Genomic DNA, 20,245 nt, shown 5'->3' with positions numbered 1-20,245 from the left:
CAAGTCTGAAAAATGGATATTTATGCATACGATTATCAAAAGATACAAGATTTATCAGAAGAATGTACGTTCTTTTGGATGGAGCTCAGAGGTGATCACAAATCGTTTTCACATTTTGGTTCATATGTATTTGAAAGTTCGCTGCATCTTCCCGCAGAACACATGTGAGTGTAGTGCATTTGAGAATTATTAATAGTCCCTCTAACTTTGGCGATATTTCATCGTACAAAGTTGATTTCAAAAACCTTGTCAGTCTGATCATGGTAATCGTAAATTTGGGGTCAAAATTGAGATTCATTATGCGATTTTGAGGGTGCCCGGTCGGGCATCCAAAACCCATTCACTTATGAAATTTGGGTGCCCGACACTAACATTAGGTGCTTTAGGCATCTGCGCACCAGTTAATGTCGAGCCCTGCTTAAGGTAATGAGCTGACTGCAGACCTTCAACAAAAATTGATATTGAGTACCATGGGTTTGCAACACGTGTTGGTTATAATAATGGGTACTCTAATTAATTTAACAAAAGACAAGTTGTACGACATTGAATATAAGATGGCAAATCCAAATTACACCATTTTTGGAGGGGTGGAGGGAGTGGTGGTTGGTTGGTGGCAGGGGAGAAGAAGCAGTTGAAGTAAACTAATTACACTGCTTTTACTTATTCTTTAATGGCCACAATTATTCCCATGTTCTTGTGAGGTTTGTCAGAGGAAGTTTTTGGCCCAAGTCTTCAATGCAAACTGGCCAGGCCTGATGCTCGCAACGAGCCACACTGCAAACTATTTAATTAATATCAAGGTGTTTTGATTCTGTAATGCTGATATACAATTTACAATTAAACATCACACAATGGATTCAAAGGTGCTCAGAATCAATGATAAATTGAAAAAATAAATGAAAATGTATTAATGAATGTAAAGAATTTTAGATATTATTGTCATGTTGTGTTAAGTGAGGACGGGGGTTGAAAGGAAAGGACAAGAAGAGGAGGTCTGCACCCGACTCGTATCATCTCCCTCTTCATCATTTGCAGAGCTTGTAGGAGATGGTGTCGCTGACTTGCTACCCGGTGGAGATGGTGACCCATATGTCACAGACACAGTGCGTGCAGCAAGCCCTAGATGAGACTGGTTTATGGTTGATAGTGGGCCATGGTGGTCGAGTAGTGTTCTTTGAGCCATACTTGTCACTGGCAGCATCCGCGGGAAACCCATGGCAGCCTCTCGTCCAAAGCAAGGTCCATTGGCTTGGCTCATAGCCTGCAAACAGCAAAATATGACAAAGGAGCATTTTGTGCTGAGCGCAATCAATGATATTATGGCACATATTCTGAATCTACTCCGAATCCAAGTTTACACCTTGTATTACATCTCACTTGTCAGCCTGGAAACTGATCATCAAGAATAATGAGCTGGTTCTGAAAAGATCTTCATCTATAAATTTAATGTCGCTCAATTTTTAGATCCTCGTGGAGGATCTCAAAGTCTTACTGATGTTGTTGTTCTTCATCTTCTTCTTGTGGACTTTTTTGTTTCACAGCCTACAGTTTTCATCGAAACTTCCTGAAACTTGGCATATATATATATATATATATATATATATATATATATATATATATATATATATATATATATATATATATATATATATATATGTATGTATGTAAAAAATACCCTGCGCAGACAGTAACCATCTCCGATTTTGAAAATTCCTCCGAGAAAAAAAGTTATGACATCAAAATATCTCCGCTAATGGAAATCGCCTAAAAAATTATCTCCGAAACTAGGCAAGCTTTTTGAATTCTGTTTGCGGGAATCGAACAGGGCATTAGCAGAGATGAATTACCGCGCATATGATACATCACTATGACGTCATATCAATCTTTATGACGTCATTCCTATTTTTTGACATTTTTTGTTTCACAACCCAGAGTTTTCATCAGATCTTCGTGAAACTTGCCGTGTATATGCAGAAAGCCCACGCGCAGGCAGTAACCATCTCCGATTTTGTAAATTCTTCCTAGAAAAAAAGTTGACGTCATAATATCTCCGCTAATGGAAATCGCCTATACCATTATCTCCGAAACTAGGCAAGCTGTTTGAATTTTGTTTGTGGGAATCAAGCCGGGCATTAGCACAGATAATTTATCGCAAACCTGATACATCACAATGACGTCATATTCGTTTTTATGACGTCATCATTAAGAAGACGAGGATCTTAGCTCATTTGAGCTTGTTTTTTTAGTTGTGATGTTCTGAATAAAGTCTTTCAACATCTAAAACCATCAGCTTACTTCTCGGTTCAAGAGCTGAACAAGACAGTGACCTTGCCAAATTCAGAGCCAAAGTACTGCTAAACTGCAGGTTAATATTCTGATTTGTGTTCAAAATATAAAATTCCATTGAGATTAAGTAGTTTCTCGATCATACACTGATGTTTGTTGACAGAAAGACAGACAGACCGAATAAGAGCGAGAATTGTTTTGCAATACATGTCCCCTACCAGTCCCAATGAAGGTTCGTTTAGTTGGGCGGTGTATAATGGCGTGTTCAGTGCAAAAAATTTTTTTTAAAAATTAACCCCATGTACATACATGCAGCAAAAACATGCGTACGGCTTATGTGCATGTGTAATTCCAATTGCACTAGACCATAGACGAACACCCAGTCCTTAAGCCTGAGGCCCACCGATGTGTGCTGATGCATGGAATGGCGGCACGTAATATTTTAATTGGGGTGGAGTCAGGCCAGCTGTCCAACCAATGGGTGTAAAGCAGTGGGGTGGAGTCAAGGCAGCTGAACACTGACCCATGGATAATAAGTGATATCTTCCAAGTCCACAAAGAGCATAACTCTGTGAAAAATTGACGAAACGCTCTGAAACTTATTCTGTAACTTATCATTCGAACTTTTTCTGAAACTTATCATATTAAAGCCATGGACCAAGTTTCAGTTGAATATGGTGGAGGGAATGGGGGAAAACGGCTGAAAACCACAGGTGGGGTCGGACGCACAGACAGACGGAGAGCAAACCTAAAGTCCCCTTTGGTGAAACTATTGGAGGACTAATAAATGAACTAATTGCTGAAGCGCACTTTTTGCTTGGTGTGCAGGGTAATGAATCTGTCAAAGCTAATGACATCATTTCATTAGGGATATGGTGGAAGGGGGAATGGGGATGAGAACAGGGTGCTAAAAATGGGATTTTTTCTTTGTTTGTTCACTTTTTGAGGGGGAGAGTGGGGTGGGGGCGAAGGCGCTTATCAGGTGAATGTACAACACCGACCACACACTATCCCTTGACGAGACCCTCATGCAGACATCACAATCGGCACACATGCTCACAATCACCCATCCATACTCAATTTACCAACCAGTCCTGACAACATCTCTCTCTGTACCCCTCTATCTCCATAACTTCCAGGTACCTATCTAATTCAAATTTTACTTATCTACTGTTTCTGTTGCCACTACCTTTCCAAGGAGACCATTCCATGCGTTAACCCTCACATTACGGTACTAGTGTCTTAACTCTCCTCTTCTTTACTCTCAGGCTCTGGCCCCTGGTCCTATCAATGTCTATTCCACTGAATAATTCTTTTGCATTCATTTTGTCTCTCACCTTCATTATCTTCAACATTTCTATCATTCACCTCGTAATCGCCTCCTTTCTAATGAAAAAGCCCTGTCTCCTTCAGGCCCTCCTCATAGCTGAGTCTATCTCGGCCTGAAAACAATCTAGCAGCCTGACACTGAACGCTCTCCATGGCAGCTATGTCCTTGAGCTGTGGTGACCAAAACTGCACACAATATTTGAGATGGGGCTTCACTACATGCCAAAACAGTGTTCAAACCTGCTCTTTTGTGGTATATGCCTGGTGCTGACTTAATGGTTCGGGTGGTGGGCTTTAGATCCGAGGGTCCTGAGTTCAAATCCCGGTCAGCTGTTGAATTAATACCAGGTGGGGTTAACTCTGCCTGTCATCCTTCTGGGGTCGGCAAAATGAGTGCCAGCTTGCTGGTATACTGTGTTGGAGTGGTGACCCATCCAAGATAGTGCCCACTAGCCAAGGAGGCTGCTTAAGCAGCACCAATGCTCTGCACAGAGTATGGTCCCAATCTCCTCTCCTCCTTTTGATTTATCCCCCCACAAATACATTCTAAAATCCAGTTTGCTTTACCTGCAGCTGCCTGGCATTGCAGTCTGCTTACCCCCCCCAACCCCATCCATAAATTACCATCCACAGATCCTTCTCCTGTGTGATACGCTCCATTTCTTTCTATTTATTTATTCATATGCAGCCTGTAGCTGCTTGGTTGTATAATTTTCTGGGGGTGTGGCTGTGCCACTGATGCAATGCCCCTGTTACTAATAAGCTGGTACTCATTTTGCCGTCGTCGGAACGATGATAGGCTGCATCAACCCACCTGATGTTAATTCAACGACATGACAGGGGCTTGACTTCAGGACCCAAAGATCTTAAGTTAAACCAACAACAGGCATATAAGCTCCATGATTGCCCCTTACATCATGTCATCTTTGATTTTTCATTATTCTTCCATATCCCCAGCACCTTACATTTGTTTATGCTCAACTACATCTGTCAATCTTTTGCCCAATCTCTGCAAGTATCCAGACTTTCTTAAATCTGATCAAATCTCTCTCTCTCCTTCTCTCTCTCTCTCTCTCTCTCTCTCTCTCTCTCTCTCTCTCTCTCTCTCTCTCTCTCTCTCTCTCTCTCTCTCTCTCTCTCTCTCTCTCTCTCTCTCTCTCTCTCTCTCTCTCTCTCTCTCTCTCTCTCTCTCTCTCTCTCTCTCTCTCTCTCTCTCTCTCTCTCTCTCTCTCTCTCTCTCTCTCTCTCTCTCTCTCTCTCTCTCTCTCTCTCTCTCTCTTTCTCTTTCTCTTTCTCTCTCTCTCTCTCTCTCTCTCTCTCTCTCTCTCTCTCTCTCTCTCTCTCTCTTCTTCTTCTTCTTCTTCTTCTTCTTCTTCTTCTTCTCTCTCTCACCCCTCTCTGCTATCGACCTTACCTCCAAGCTTTGTGTCATCTGTAAATTTGGAAAGCTTACTCTTTACCCCACTATCTAAATCATTGATGTAAGTCATGAATAATCATGGCCCGAGTCCTGATCCCTGAGGTACCCCACAACTTACATCCTCCCAGCAAGACATCCTCCCATTTACAGCCACTCTTTGCCTCCTACCACTAAGCCAGTTTGCAATCCAATCAACTACCTAACCAACCACTCCACAAGCCCTCACTTTGGCTAACAACCTCCGATGTGGTACCTTATCAAATTCCTTCTTAAAGTCGAGATATACTATGTCCACTGCCTTTCTATCATCCACCCTATCAGACACTGCTTCATAGAACTCTAAAAGATTTGTTAAACAGGAACTACCTTTAGTAAACCAATGCTGACAACCTTTAATTAGTTTGTATATCTTTAAATGGTTCCTTATCTGGTCCTTAATTAATGTCTCCAACACCGTCCCCACAACTGAAGTCAAACTAACAGGTCTATAGTTTCCCAATTCTTCTCTGGATCCTTTCTTAAATAATGGTGTTACATTTGCTACTCTCCAATCCTCCGGTACCTGTCCTGACTCCAGGGAAATATTGAAAATATCCGTTAACGTCTCGCTTACCTGCTCAGTCGCCTCCATCAATACTCTCGGGTGCATATTATCTGGACCCGGAGCCTTATCGACTCTTAGATTACCTCGCTGTTCCTTCACTTCCTCCACTCCATGGATCTTCTGTAAAAGCCCTTCCTCACCTCCTTGATGGATACTCTCAGCTATTGGTAATTCTCCTGACTGTTCTTGTGTAAAAGTTGAAGCAAAATACCTGTTTAATAAGCCTGCCATCTCACCTTCATCACGAACCACTGTCCCAGTGCTATTCCTCAATGGGCCCACACTGGTCCTTACCTGTTCTTGACCCCTTATATGCTCAATGTTATGGATATTCCTGGAATTGGTGAAAAGTTTACTTCTGGGATTAGTGGTGCATTTGTGTTGATATTGACCTTGTTATTTAGCACTGGAGTTAACATTAGGGTAGAGCTATGGGTAAGGTTACTATTGAGATTAGTGAGTCACAGCTAAGTTTTTCTGTTAAACTACAAGCCTTCCCCAATCACTTGGCAATCTAATGCATTTCTTTCAAAATGGATCATATTCTCTTTTAGAAATGATCAGGTAAAACTTCCTTGTATCCACTTTCTTATTAAAACATTACCTCGCATGAGGATCACTTGGGATCCAACCCCAATTATATGTTTCCCTCCACTGTACATAACTCGGTTAACAACTTGTCAAGTGTAGCTCTACCAACGTGATCTTCATCCAAGCCTTCACTCATGAAGGATAGTATCATCAGGGGCACAGCCTGCAAAGAGATAAAGTATCTGATTTCCCTCTTTGCTGAATAATGTCAGGGCACCCAATCTTTGCTCCCCAATCACTAGTCCGAACCACCCCAAACTCGCCTTTTCAAGCTTTTTCCTCGAAAAGGTGAGCTTGCTATCTGAAATGCAAGAAATATTTCTGGCCAACCTTGGTAAATCTTCAGGAACCAGTCGAGATGGCATCAACATTTTGATCCTCCAAAAAACAAACAAACTTGTAACTACAGAATCCTGAGCTGTACTTTGCTTCAAAACAATAGTAACGGTGTCTTGTCGTTGTTGCAAACGTCCAGTAATATCAGTTCAATCTTTGATTTAAAATCATCAGTTTGCTTTCCATTCTTGGAACTCCACTCCAGAAATGCTCCATCTGTTTTTTCAGCAATGAAATTTGTTAACATTTACTTGTTTATTGTTGTCTCTGCCACCAAAGGTGGATGGAGGATATGTATACACCTTGTTTGTCTCTTTGTTTCTTTCTCTGTTGTACACCGCTCCTTCCCAATTCTACATCCAGGCAATGCGTGACGTCATCGCCAGGCACCGAAAGAAGGGAGTACTCATCACTCCGTTTTCTTGTTTGTTTATCCTGGTGATATCTCAGCCATCCTTTGAGCTAGGAAGCTGAAATTTGGAGACAAAAGTGAAGATGTGCTTTGGCAAAAACGGTATTTTTTTATTAATCAATCAATTAATTTATTAATTACTTCATTATTATCGATTTATTAATCACTTCTTTATTTTCTTTCTCATCTGGGCAACATCCCAGGCACCTTTTGAGCTAGGAAGCTGATATTTGGACATGACAGTGAACAATTATTTGGCTATAAAGAGTATTTTGATTTATTGATTAATCAATTAATCGATTAATTATTTATTTTTCAATTCATAACTTAATTTTCCAAAAGTTACAGATTTGGATGAAACTGTGGTGGATTAGGTGTGCTATTCGGGAATTGATTGGGAAATTAATTATTTTGCGATTATTGTTTATTTTAATTGTGCAATTAAACAATCAATTATTGTGCACCACTTCCTCTGAATTCCGACTCCACGTGCTGCAAGGCGGTATCGCCAGGCGCTGAAGGCGCCCGATGATGTCATGCGCTGGAGGATTTGTTATTTATTTATTTTGCATGGGGGCGGTGTACTTTGAATGTACCGCTACTTGTTTGACATTTAGTTACCTTGGCCACCGACCGTGGACAGAGGTTATGTATTCACCCCTGTTTGTTATGACGAAAATTGAAAATTTTCATTGTGTGTGTGTGTGTGTGTGTGTGTGTGTGTGTGTGTGTGTGTGTGTGTGTGTGTGTGTGTGTGTGTGTGTGTGTGTGTGTGTGAGTACGATAACTCGCAAACACTTTCAGCTGTCTTCATCAAACTTTACCAGAAGATTCCAAAGGACAAAAGTGAGATGTCAATGTGTTTTGACTATTTATGTCAAAGGTCAAGGTGACAGTGACGTCATTTACATGATTTTCGTCATACCTGTCAGGCGACCGCCTGACACCTTCTTGTCTGTTTGTTTGTTTGTCTTTTTGTCACATAGTTTCCTCTGCTACTGAAGGTGGATGGAGGTTATGTTTTCATCCCTGTCTGTCTGTCTGTTTGATTGTTTATCTGTGAGCAGGATATCTCAAACAGTTGTGGACAAAATTTGGTGGACAGGTTGGGTTTGTAACAAGGACGAATTGATCAGATTCTGGTGAAGATCCGGATATGGATCCGGAAACTATAATTTTTTTAAGTGATTCTTCATCATTGAGTGATAGAACTAAAAACTATATACTATATAACACAATATCTCAAAACGTTATAGACGGATTAGGACGAAAATTGGTGGACAGGTTTGGTGGGTGACAAGGACGAATAAAATCGATTTTTGCGAAGATCTGAATCCAGAATCTGGATTTTGGTGAAGAATTTTTAAGTGATTCTTCACCATTGAAAGATTTAGCCAAAACGACATATAGAAGGATATTTCAAAAAGTTGTGGACGAGTTATGACAAAACTTGGTGGATGAGTTGGGGAGGTGACAAGAATAAGCCGATTCGATTGTGGTTCAGGTCCAGATCCAGATCCAGCCTATCAGTGGATACAAAACGTAAACTGTTCAGCCTGGCGGAGGTACGTGCTCAACTGAGTGTCGTTATAGTTTTATAAGTTTTGCAATCTCTTTCCTTCCCATTTTTCCAATGTTCGTTTCATTTTTGATTATTTTCATGCAGAATAAAATCACTTTTCACTTCTTATGCAAGCAATTTACAAGTAGAAAGTAGGGTAGCCTGCTGAAGCATGAAAGTATCACAAAAATTGAAAAGTTTTTGATTCTTCTGAACCAAAGCAATGATCAACAGAAAATGAAAGAGATGAAAATAAAGGAACATACTGTAAATGAAAATTTAAGGAGAAAGAAGAAGTTAGAATAAAGAAGCTGGCGGAGTTTGGAACAGACTCGAAGGAATATGGCAGAGACAAGAAATGATGGATCAACAGACCATTGTTGGATCTCAATCAAGATCAACAGTGTTTGTTTGCAGAAAGGCATTGCAGAAAGCACATGGCCGGGGATTCGTGTGCAAACAAAAGTGCTTTCATACAAAGTAAAGAGTAGCTCCAATCACGTTCATAACGTATTGATACGGCTTTTATACCATAAAACAGCATGACATGCCATCTGTGCCATTCCCGTGTCACACGTAGCTCGGTAGGATCACAGCCTGGGTGCCTCCACAATATTTGATTAGAAATATAATTTTACAATCCTGTATTCATTATTCTTCACACAAATAATATAAAAAAATTTAACCGAAAAATAACGTGCATTTCTCATTATTTTAGCCAATTTCAAAAGTTGCGAATTTTATACGAAGTTAATTTTTTAAAATAAGTATCCACAAATGGCATGGGATAACACTTGATGAGATGATAACAGGGACAGAAATAAAAACAACATTCTTCTTCTTTCTTTAAAATGCACAAATATTCCAATGTTCTTGGGGGATTGGCAGAGGGAAGTTTTTGGCCCATCTTTTATGAACCGGATTGCCAGGCCAGACATTAGACGAAGTAGTTAGGGCAGGCATTTTGTAATTTGATCAGGGTGCCAGCAATAGTTCGTCTTCTCTTCACGAAGGACAGCAAGGGAACTTTCACGTCTACCAACTAATGCTGGCAGACAGGACGCCCAGTTTAACATCCATCTAAAGGACGGCACATACATTGATGAATCACCCTCCCTGTGAAACACCGATATGACAGTTTTCATAGCTGGGCTGAGATTCAAATACAGGCTAGACAGCATAGAGGCAGTTGTGCGTACCTCTCGGCCATCCTGCCAGCACAAGTAAAAGAACCAATCATCATTGTTTAAAAAAAAAAAAGAGTAAAATATACCACAACAAACATAATTTCACAGATCCGAAATAATAAAGAGTAAAATTGTTTACGTTGATATGTAATAGCTGATACGGTATTGGATTAAAGCCGAACACAACCAATGATGCCAATCACTGTAATGAAAGAGGAAATGACATTTCAGTGTAATCAAATCTGGACTGATAGATGTAGGATTACAAAGAAAAAAAGAAGAAACTCATCTCTTGCAGCCCTATCCAACCTCACTGTATGGCTGATATTCATACGAGCTTCTTCACTGTCCTCAAGTTTCCCGAGTGACTGGCCAATATCCTTCAGGAATCGATCAAAACCTCGAAATCAACCTTCCACTCCATAAAGCTTTACCTACCAATCCTGTTCACTTTCTACACTAAGCTTCAGAACAGTGATTTTATCTCATGGGCGATGTCAATCCCTTCTTCCAAAGGTATACTGTTCACTCGACCATGCCGAGCTTTTTACCTCCGCCATGGAAGGTGGATGGAAGTTATGTTTTCATGCCTGTTTCTGTCTGTCTGTTTGTCTGTCTGTGAACAGAATATCTCAAAAAGTTGTGGACGGATTCGGATGAAACTTGGTGGACATGTTGGGTGTGTAACAAGGAAGAATTGATTCAATTTTGGTGAAGATCCAAATCCGGATCCAGATCTGATAACTTTTTAAGTGATTCTTCACCAATGAGAGAGTGCTAAATCAATATAGAGCATGATATCTCAAAAAGTTGTGGACTGATTCGGACGAAACTTGGTGAACAGGTTCGGTGTGTGACAAGGGCAAATTAATTAGATTTTTGTGAAGATCCGAATCTGGATCAAGATTAGAGAATTTTTAAATTTTCAAAAGTGATTTTCCACCATTAAGAAATGGGGTCAAATACGATATACTGTCAGATCGTGCTCTTCGCGGGGTACACGTTCCTGAAAAATGCTGTGAATGTCAGTGCATTGTTTAAAAAAGATTTTTTTTTAATTTATTTTTATTTTTTACATGAAGAGCGATTACACAGAATCAATCGGGACACAACATAACAAAGGGAACAGCAGGAGAAAGGGGAAACACCAACAGCAGGGTGGAGGGAGAAATTAGATGGAGACGGACAAACAAACATGCAGGTAACGATGAGGGGTAAGGGAGAATACAAGAGGTGGACTATGTATACATTAGAAAAATTGTGTTTGAACACTTTGGTTTTGTCAAGGTTTGAGGAGAGGGAAGAGGCTGCTGCCTGTCTGTCAGAGGATGATGGATGTCATGGCAGAGAATGGAGTCAACAGCAAAGAGATAAAGAGGATTTTCCAGAATCTGTGAGATCATTGATGAAGATTAGGAATAATATGGGGTCTAGAACACTGCCTTGGGGTTCTCCAGCCTTGACAAGGAGAGGAGATGAAAGGGTTCTGTTGAGAGCCACAAATCATCTACGGTAGTAGAGGAAGTCAGTCATCCAGAGTGGAGTTGGCCTTGGATTCCATAGGCATACAGTTTGGAGAGCAGGTTTGGATACCAGACCACATCAAAAGCTTGAGATATGTCCTGAGAGATGGCCCTGATCTCATATCTGATATTGAGGGCCTCCATCCATTGTTGGGTGAGTAGAAGCAGCATGTCCAAGGTAGAGTGACCACCAGGTCTGAATCCGAATTGATGATTTGAGACGAGGCTGTTGGAGAAAAAGAATGATTTTATATCAACTGCGATGATGGATTCCATGACCTTGCTGATGATTGGAAGTACAGTGAGCTAATTGGGCTGTAGTTAAGGACATCCGTTTTTACACCATTTTATGTAATGCTGTGATGTTGGCTGATTTCTACTTTCCCAGTTGGATACAGGAGATTAGTCAAGAAGTGTAAAAAAATATATATATTTAAATCCTTTTTTTGAAAAGAAAAAACAAATATGCGAAATGTGAATGTCGAAGCAGGTGACACTTTATGATGGGCGAATATGTGGGGTTGGCGGTGAAGAGCGAATCCACGAATAGCGGGAGTTCGACAGTATAGCACGATATTTTTTAAAGTTGTGGATGAGTTGATTACGTGACAAGAACAAGCCAATTCGACTTTGGTTCAGGTCAGCAGATCCGACCTATCAGTGGAATAACAAAACGTAAACTCTTCAGCCTGGCAGAGATATTCGCTATAACCAAGTACCGTTGTAGTTTTTCTCGATTTGGTAGTAGTCAACAGATTCAGGCTAAAGGTTGTTTGCAGCTGTATCTTGTGTAAAAACAACAGTTGAAGCAAAATTACCTTGGACTTTGTACTTCCTGGCACGAATCCAACTATCACATTATTTCAGATTGTGTGATGGGCTTGGGGAACGGCTATTATGATACAGAGAAGTAGAAAACACTCAAACAGACCAAGAATTCAAAATTCATACAATTTATTTTTAATGGTCACCAAGGCATCAAGCAAACTTCAAGAGGATGACGTTTTATTTCCTAAACAGCAAAGTAACATGGTGGGACAGGTGCAATATTATTTGCTCGTTCATCTTATGACTATTATAAGTAGACGATCCAATAGACATCTTATGACTATTATAAGTAGACTATCCAATAAACATCTTATGACGATTATAAGTAGACTATCCAATTGACATCTTATGACTATTGTTACGAATTTCGCCCGCCCGGCGTGCGATCGGCCACGGAACTCGAATCGCGACGCGTCGCCCACCGGAACGGACAATTCAGTCGTGACCCTCCTGGAACTATCGCCAAGGAGCAAGTCACGGGTGGGGGTTTAACCTCACCACAACCCAGTCCGCATTCTACCCGTGCGAAATAGGGTGAATCGCCGAAAGTCGATATACCTAAGTACTCGCACGGGTAACCTACCGAGGGGTTGTACCACGCCACAGGTCGACTCCGAACACGAACCGCTTAAGCGGCTCGTTCCGTGCTACAGGGATAACCGAGCGGAGTTATCGTCGACCTTGACGGTTCAGATTGGTTACCGGGTGTTTCAAACCCACTATAAATCCCTTACGTGATGCAAGATGGAGATTCAACAAAGGAAAGACCGAAGCGAAACGGGGGAACAGTTGAACAAGCAAGCACTTTATTTCACACACGTAAGCAGGCAAATAGGAACAAAAGCAGGCAAATACGGACAAAGGAAAGCACTACGACCGAATAAAAGGCAATTATTTACAGCACAGTCACTTATACAGGTTTTACTTGTCGTACTGGCGCCACAAAGACACATACAAAAGCCCGAAAAGAAAAGAAAAGAAGTGACTTCCCTCATGGACCGTCGAGTCCTCCTCTCCTACTACCGTCAGCGTGGTCGCGCCTGGTTCCGGCCTCCCACACGGCCGGCGAACTCTCTCCGTCACCCCTCGTCCAGACGCGCAGGTCCACCACAGGCTGCACTGCGGCGCATCCCGTGCGCGTCTCCACCAACAGGCCGTGCCGGGCCACGAGCGCGGGAACGAGAGAGGAGGAAGGGAGCGCTTTGGAGAGCGAGACCCAAGGAGAGAGAGACCGAGCCTTTTTGGAGAGAGCTACAGCCAACATGAGCCACGATCAGAGAGAGAGCTTGAGCCTCGCGGCCGTTTGCCTTTTGTAAGGCGGGGCTCCACCCTTCGCCGCGCGGGGCTCCGCCCCGTTCGCGGTTCCACCTCCCTTTGAGGCATTTCCAGAAGGCTCTCGAAGGGGGGCATGCCCCCACTCCGACCGCCTCACGCCGGGCCTCCACCAATGGGGAGAGAGCTGCCCTGCCCCCCTTCCCGTGCCAGCCTTGGCACCGCAGAGGGGTGCGCAAACCCGCGCACTAGCGCAGGTTTTTTTGCCGTTGTCGTTGGTTGGTTTGAGGTTGTTGGATCCAAAATAATGATAGAGAAAATAAAAATGGCAAACTCAAAGCATCGCAGCCCGGATGAATCACACAGATTCCCCCTAAACAACAGGTGTGGACTAACTACACATGAACTTAGCGTCATAACTGATCTAAGAACCCTTTATGGTGTATTGCGAATTTCCACAGCCGTAACACTACCCCTCCCCTTTTTACAGACTCGTCCCGAGTCGTCAAATTTTCGTGTGCCATCATGTGTAGTTCTCCCCTAGTACGTTTTACCTTCGGATCCCTGAGTGCGACATTCATGGTATTCGTGTCCCCAAAATAAATAACCTACGGGCTGAGTAACTAACTAAACAAACCCACTCATTCAGACGACTTAAATAAAATTGCCGGCGCAAGACTGACATGCCGGGGCGCACTCATATTTACAGTACATCTTAACACCTTAACCTTATAATTTACACTATTCCATGGCCCAGGATCAATGGACTCTCCAAAGAGAAAAACAAAAGTCAGCAGGGAGCCAGGCTGCTCGCACGCAGTCTCTGACTCATGCAATGCAGGTAATAGGGAACGTGGCCGGCTGCTCACACGCAGTCCAAGGCCTTCCCCTCGGAAATGGACGCAGCCAACACAACAGCGCACGAGCTGCGCAAACACAGTCTCCGTGCCAGCTCAAGTGGCACACGCAGTGAACACAACGGATGGATGGATGGATGGATGGATGGATGGACGCAAACACGGTGCACGGGCCGCCACTGCAGGCCCGTGTTGTAGCTGCCAACAGGGCAGTCCTCGGCTTGCACAATGATCCTGGCGCACATGGCAATGAACAAGGGGGGGGAAATGCAAAACAGAACGGGGGCAAAAGATGAGGGCAGTAGGCATGGATGGCAAAGGTAGCAGGCAAGGCATGGCAAAACAGGGCTGCTGTAGCAAACGCAGTCGGCACTGAAGCTGACCGGCACAGGCCTTGCAGTAAAACAGCCGGCAGACAGTCGACCGTCACAGGCCTTGCAGTAAACAGCCAGCCGATGAAGTGGGCCGGCACAGGCCTTGAAGTAACAGCCAGCCGATGAAGTTTGCCAGCCTTTGCCTTTCAGTGGAGGTTGGTGGAGGGAGTGCGGTGGTGCTGGCCACTCAGAAGGTGGGCTCGGACCGACCAACTGTCTCCCTCCCAACCTATCGCCTTTGCCTGTCTCTGTCCATACCCACCCCCTTAATTTGTCAAAACCCAATTTAGCCCCAACTTTTTTTTTTGTTTTTATTTTTATTTTCACTTCCCTTCACTATAAATCGTCCCCTAACCCCCTTTACTGTCATTGTTCGGCTAACCTATCGTCTCCTAGCCTACTCCCAACCCCTACGTTCCCTTCCTGGTGGGGAATAAGGGAGAGCTAGCGTCCTGCGTCGAGGCCCAACTCAAGCCTCAAGATGGCCTCCTCGGAGTTCAGTGATCTTTACCCAAAATAGGTCCAGCGGCCCACAACGAGAGCGAAGGGATGGATGGTGCAGAGGGGTACACTTCCTAATCTACCCTAACCATTTACCTGTTAACTACCCCAGGGCTTTCCAAAAGCACCTCTCGCTTAATCTATCGGTTCTGAAAACAAAGATTCCCGTCGCCTGTGTTGGTGTCCTCGCAAATTCCGGGCCTCGCCCCCCCAATTTTCCGCCTGTGCCCTCACATGGTTTCGTGGCTGGGACGCGTGGCTCCTTTGGCAGGAACTACCCTCTGCCGATTCTCCAGCTATGGTACCCCCGGGCACTACACTGCCTCCAAGCCTACCAGCTCCCTTAACACCGGGGAGTGCCCTCCATGGCGACTCCCCTGAAATGCTCACGTGGCAGGCTGGCTTCCCGGGCCCCTTTCCGAGGGTCACCCGTGCCCACGACACTGCCCACGCGGCCAATTGTGCCCCGGGCCCCTGCATCATGCGGGCGCACCCGTGACCACTACCCTATCCCGGCCCCCCATGGGCCCTTGGCCTACCACAGCCGACTAGTCCGGTGCCCGGGGTACCCAGTCAGCGATACTCACCTTTCGCAGCCACGCTCCCAACCCGTCAACAGGGCTCCTGCACCCCTCCAAGCGGGTATCGAGCCTACTTTCCCACCAACAGCAAAACGACCTCCATTTTGTCAATTTAACTAACCCTCTAACTCACTCTATACTGACCCCGGGGTCCCTTGGGCGGGAATCACTCCTCCCCCCAATCACTCATCGCACCATGCATTCCACAATCACTCCATGCACTTAGGCCCGCTGGCCTCACTCACTCATCATGTCTCCACCTCACAACTCTTCAACACACAACGCTGAATTCTGCCATCCTGCTCACTACATCCCCTAACTACCTCGTGCTCCCTCGTCATCCCTTACACTACAGCACGTTCCTTTTAATCTACGTAGCTAAGCTACGTCCCCACTACACATTCAAAGTCTTTATCCTCAAAATGTCCCATTTTTCCATCCTAAATCTCATCTAAATCCCTCTACCTAATCCATTCCACGGACTCCATGAGGACTTACCCCTGCCCCATGAAGCCGGCCTAGCTAAGCTAACCCTTCCCCCTAGCTCGTTCCATCCTGTGCCCAGGCCAAGGGGATCTTCCACCCCTTGCCCGGGAAATCCTGTTCACCCGAAAGCAAGGCTTGCTTTTTTTTTTCCTATTCACTTACGCACCAGCGTGGCAACTCGCAGGTCGCACTTTTTTACTCCCCGTGACGTCATGGCAGCTGTTCACACACCTCGTCCCTCTTGGACGGTACCATCCGGCAGGGATTCACCCTCCTGCCGGATTCCAACCACACGTGCATCCATGACGTCACCGTGCGGATCAAAAAAACAAGCCTCGCATATCGAGGGGTTCCCCACACGAACACATGTGCTCTGCCCGTCTGTGACCTGTGTCGTGCGCTCTGCGAACAGAACACACTGCACAGGCCACATAGAGCTTCACACACACGCCCGCGTGGAGAACCCGTCCGGTCCAAATCCGTAATCCAGCCTTCCCTTTGTCCGTCCGCGGGATCAGCAACATCCACCACTGGCGTTTCCGGACCGGGTTTCACTCCCGCAGCCGAGCACGTGGCGGCCTCGTGCGTACCACAGCACGGACCTCGTGCTCCCCGCTGGGTAAACCCGGCGCGGTGCTCAAAATAGCTACGGCCGCTACCCGGCCCTTGTCAATCTGTCGCCGTCGTCTCCGTCGCCATTCGACCCACGCACACCTGCGTGTCATGACGCTCACACTCCATTCCATTACATTCACACCGGGAGACACGGCTGTGTGTTCGCTCATGCCCACCGTCATCTCCCTCACATACCGCTCTCTCACACACATGGTCTCTCTTGCACTCGGCCGTTCACTAACGCATGCCCTTTCACTCGTACACGTGCTTCCACTCACACACGGCCTTCCACTCACATGCGCCGTTTCCCTTGCACCCGTGGTTTGTTCCACACACGGTGCGCTGGCAAGCACACATTTCAGCACACTCGTGACCACACCACTCGCACACGGGGGCGCACTCACACCTTTCACCACACACACCGGGACAATCACGCTGGGGATTAGCGTGGTCTCTGTTACCACAAGGGGTTCTGGGGTCTCTATACCCCCCAAGCTCCTCGTGCACCCGTCCGCACACTCGCCCCCTCAACTCCGCGGAGCATAACCGAACCCACCTGGTCGAGATCAGCTTCAAGGCAGAATAGTGTCTCCCTTCGTTCCCGAAGCAGGCTATCCAGCTGCTTGCACCGGGTCACGAGACAGTCCGCCAGCTCGCCCCCATTAAGCCTCGCTAACTCCATGTGTGTGTGCTCGTCTTTCACCCCGTCTTTATCGTGCAGTCTCTCCTCTATTTTTTCTATCTCCCGCGTCTCTATACATTTTTTTTCTATTGTCTCTTCGTGTCTATTAGTTTCTTCCTGGATCGTTGTCTGTTTTACTCCCCTAGTCTCCATTTTTATTTGTCTCCCTTATCCTTGTTTCATTGCATGCAATTGCCCTTATGCCCGCCTGCAGGCCTCGCATATCGCTCTTGAATGCCTTCTTGTGCGCATCCATATCGTCCATCAAATCGCGCGCATTTATTTTTTTATTTCTGCCAGCTTTGTTTGCCATTTCTCCTCCAATTGTTTCCGAAGCCCGCCGATGTCCGCCTGCCTCGCCTGCCATGTCCACGTGGTTTTTTGAAACAGTTGTTGGGAGCGCTCGCCTCGTGTCGTGCCATTCGTAGCGCTACAAATAGCGGCCCGATCACGCCTCGTGTCATGCTGAAGTGCAGCCGCGCCACCATCTTGCGACTCCGTTTGCCGGCAAAGTTCGTGCTCAGAATATGAGGTTGAGCTCCCCCACGGATTAAAATTACAAGAAGTACCATCCCGGGCCATGGATTCTACATTACTACACATATCTACCCCCGGCACCCGTTCGCCTTGAGACTGCATCTTATTTCTCGTAAGAGATTAAAATTTTGCCTGCTCGTAATTTTGGGGGGAACGGGGGGGGGGGGGGGGCGGGTTGCTTCGCACACCTCTGATCCGATCCCCGTAAATTTAGTTGGAGACCGAAGAAGTGGATTTGAATCCCACACTCCTGTACACCAATGTCGAATTTCGCCCGCCCGGCGTGCGATCGGCCACGTAACTCGAATCGCGACGCGTCGCCCACCGGAACGGACAATTCAGTCGTGACCCTCCTGGAACTATCGCCAAGGAGCGAGTCACGGGTGGGGGTTTAACCTCACCACAACCCAGTCCGCATTCTACCCACGCGAAATAGGGTGAATCGCCGAAAGTCGATATACCTAAGTACTCGCACGGGTAACCTACCGAGGGGTTGTACCACGCCACAGGTCGACTCCGGACACGAACCGCTTAAGCGGCTCGTTCCGTGCTACAGGGATAACCGAGCGGAGTTATCGTCAACCTTGACGGTTCAGATTGGTTACTGGGTATTTTAAACCCACGATCACTCCCTTACGTGATGCAAGATGGAGATTCAACAAAGGAAAGGACCACGCGAAACGGGGGAACAGTTGAACAAGCGAGCACTTTATTTCACACACGTAAGCAGGCAAATAGGAACAAAGGAAAGCACTACGACCGAATAAAAGGCAATTATTTACAGCACAGTCACTTATACAGGTTTTACTTGTCGGACTGGCGCCACAAACACACATACAAAAGCCAGAAAAGAAAAGAAAAGAAGTGACTTTCCTCATGGACCGTCGAGTCCTCCTCTCCTACTACCGTCAGCGCGGTCGCGCCTGGTTCTGGCCTCCCACGCGGCCGGCGAACCCTCTCCGGCACCCCTCGTCTGGACACGCAGGTCCACCACAGGCCGCACTGCGGCGCCTCTCGTCCGCGTCTCAACCAACAGGCCGTGCCGGGCCACGAGCGCGGGAACGAGAGAGGAGGAAGGGAGCGCTTTGGAGAGTGAGACCCAAGGAGAGAGATACCGAGCCTTTTTGGAGAGAGCTACAGCCAACATGAGCCACGATCAGAGAGAGAGCTTGAGCCTCGTGTCCGTTTGCCTTTTGAAAGACGGGGCTCCGCCCTTCGCCGCGCGGGGCTCCGCCCCGTTCGCGGCTCCACCTCCCTTCAAGGCGTTTCCAGAAGGCTCTCGAAGGGGGGGCGTTCCCCCACTCCGACCGCCTCACGCCGGGCCTCCACCAATGGGGAGGGAGCTGCCCTGCCCCCCTTCCCGTGCCAGCCTTGGCACCGCAGAGGGGTGCGCAAACCCACACACTAGCGCAGGTTTCTCTTTTTGCCGTTGTCGTTGGTTGGTTTGAGGTTGTTGGATCCAAAATAACGATAGAGAAAAGAAAAATGGCTAACTCGAAGCGTCGCAGCCCGGATGAATCACACATATTCCCCCTAAACAACAGGTGTAGACTAACTACACATGAACTTAGCGCCATAACTGATCTAAGGACCCTTTATGGTGTATTGCGAATTTCCACAGCCATAACACTATTACAAGTAGACTATCCAATAAACATCTTATGACGATTATAAGTAGACTATCCATTAGACATCTTACGACTATTATAAGTAGACTATCCAATAGACACCGCATGACTATTATAAGTAGACTATCCAATTGACAACTTATGACTTTTTATCAGTAGACAATCCAATAGACATCTTATGACTATTATAAGTAGACTATCCAATAGACATCTTATGACTATTATAAGTGGAGTATCCAATAGACATCTTACGACTATTATAAGTAGACTATTCAATAGACATCTTATGACTATTATAAGTAGTCTATCCAATAGACACCTCATGACTATTATAAGTAGACTATTCAATAGACATCTTATGACTTTTGAAAGTAGACTCTCCAATAGACATCTTATGACTATTATAAGTAGACTATTCAATAGACATCTTATGAGTATTATAAGTAGACTATCCAATAGACATCTTATGACTTTTATGAGTCGACTCTCCAATAGACATCTTATGACTATTATAAGTAGACTATTCAATAGACATCTTATGACTATTATAAGTAGACTATCCAATAGACATCTTATGACTTTTATGAGTCGACTCTCCAATAGACATCTTATGACTATTATAAGTAGACTATCCA

General features: G+C 45.3%; 1 protein-coding gene across 3 annotated transcripts in view; it reads right to left on the bottom strand.

The window, feature by feature from the left end:
• LOC147016544 (TOX high mobility group box family member 3-like) overlaps window positions 1–20,245 on the bottom strand; it is a 177,924-nt gene that overhangs the window by 21,391 nt on the left and 136,288 nt on the right. For all 3 annotated transcript variants that reach the window (XM_085845282.1, XM_085845284.1, XM_085845283.1), the window contains one exon: window positions 1,001–1,261. In XM_085845282.1, the coding sequence (XP_085701408.1) occupies window positions 1,001–1,261 (261 nt within the window). The remainder of the gene's footprint in view (window positions 1–1,000; window positions 1,262–20,245) is intronic.

Source organism: Eptatretus burgeri, chromosome 11, assembly GCF_056783735.1.
Source record: "Eptatretus burgeri isolate ZD-2024b chromosome 11, Ebu_testis_v1, whole genome shotgun sequence".
Lineage (NCBI taxonomy): Eukaryota > Metazoa > Chordata > Myxini > Myxiniformes > Myxinidae > Eptatretus > Eptatretus burgeri.
Note: the sequence above shows the minus strand (reverse complement) of the source record. Positions and strands in the feature narration are given on the sequence as shown.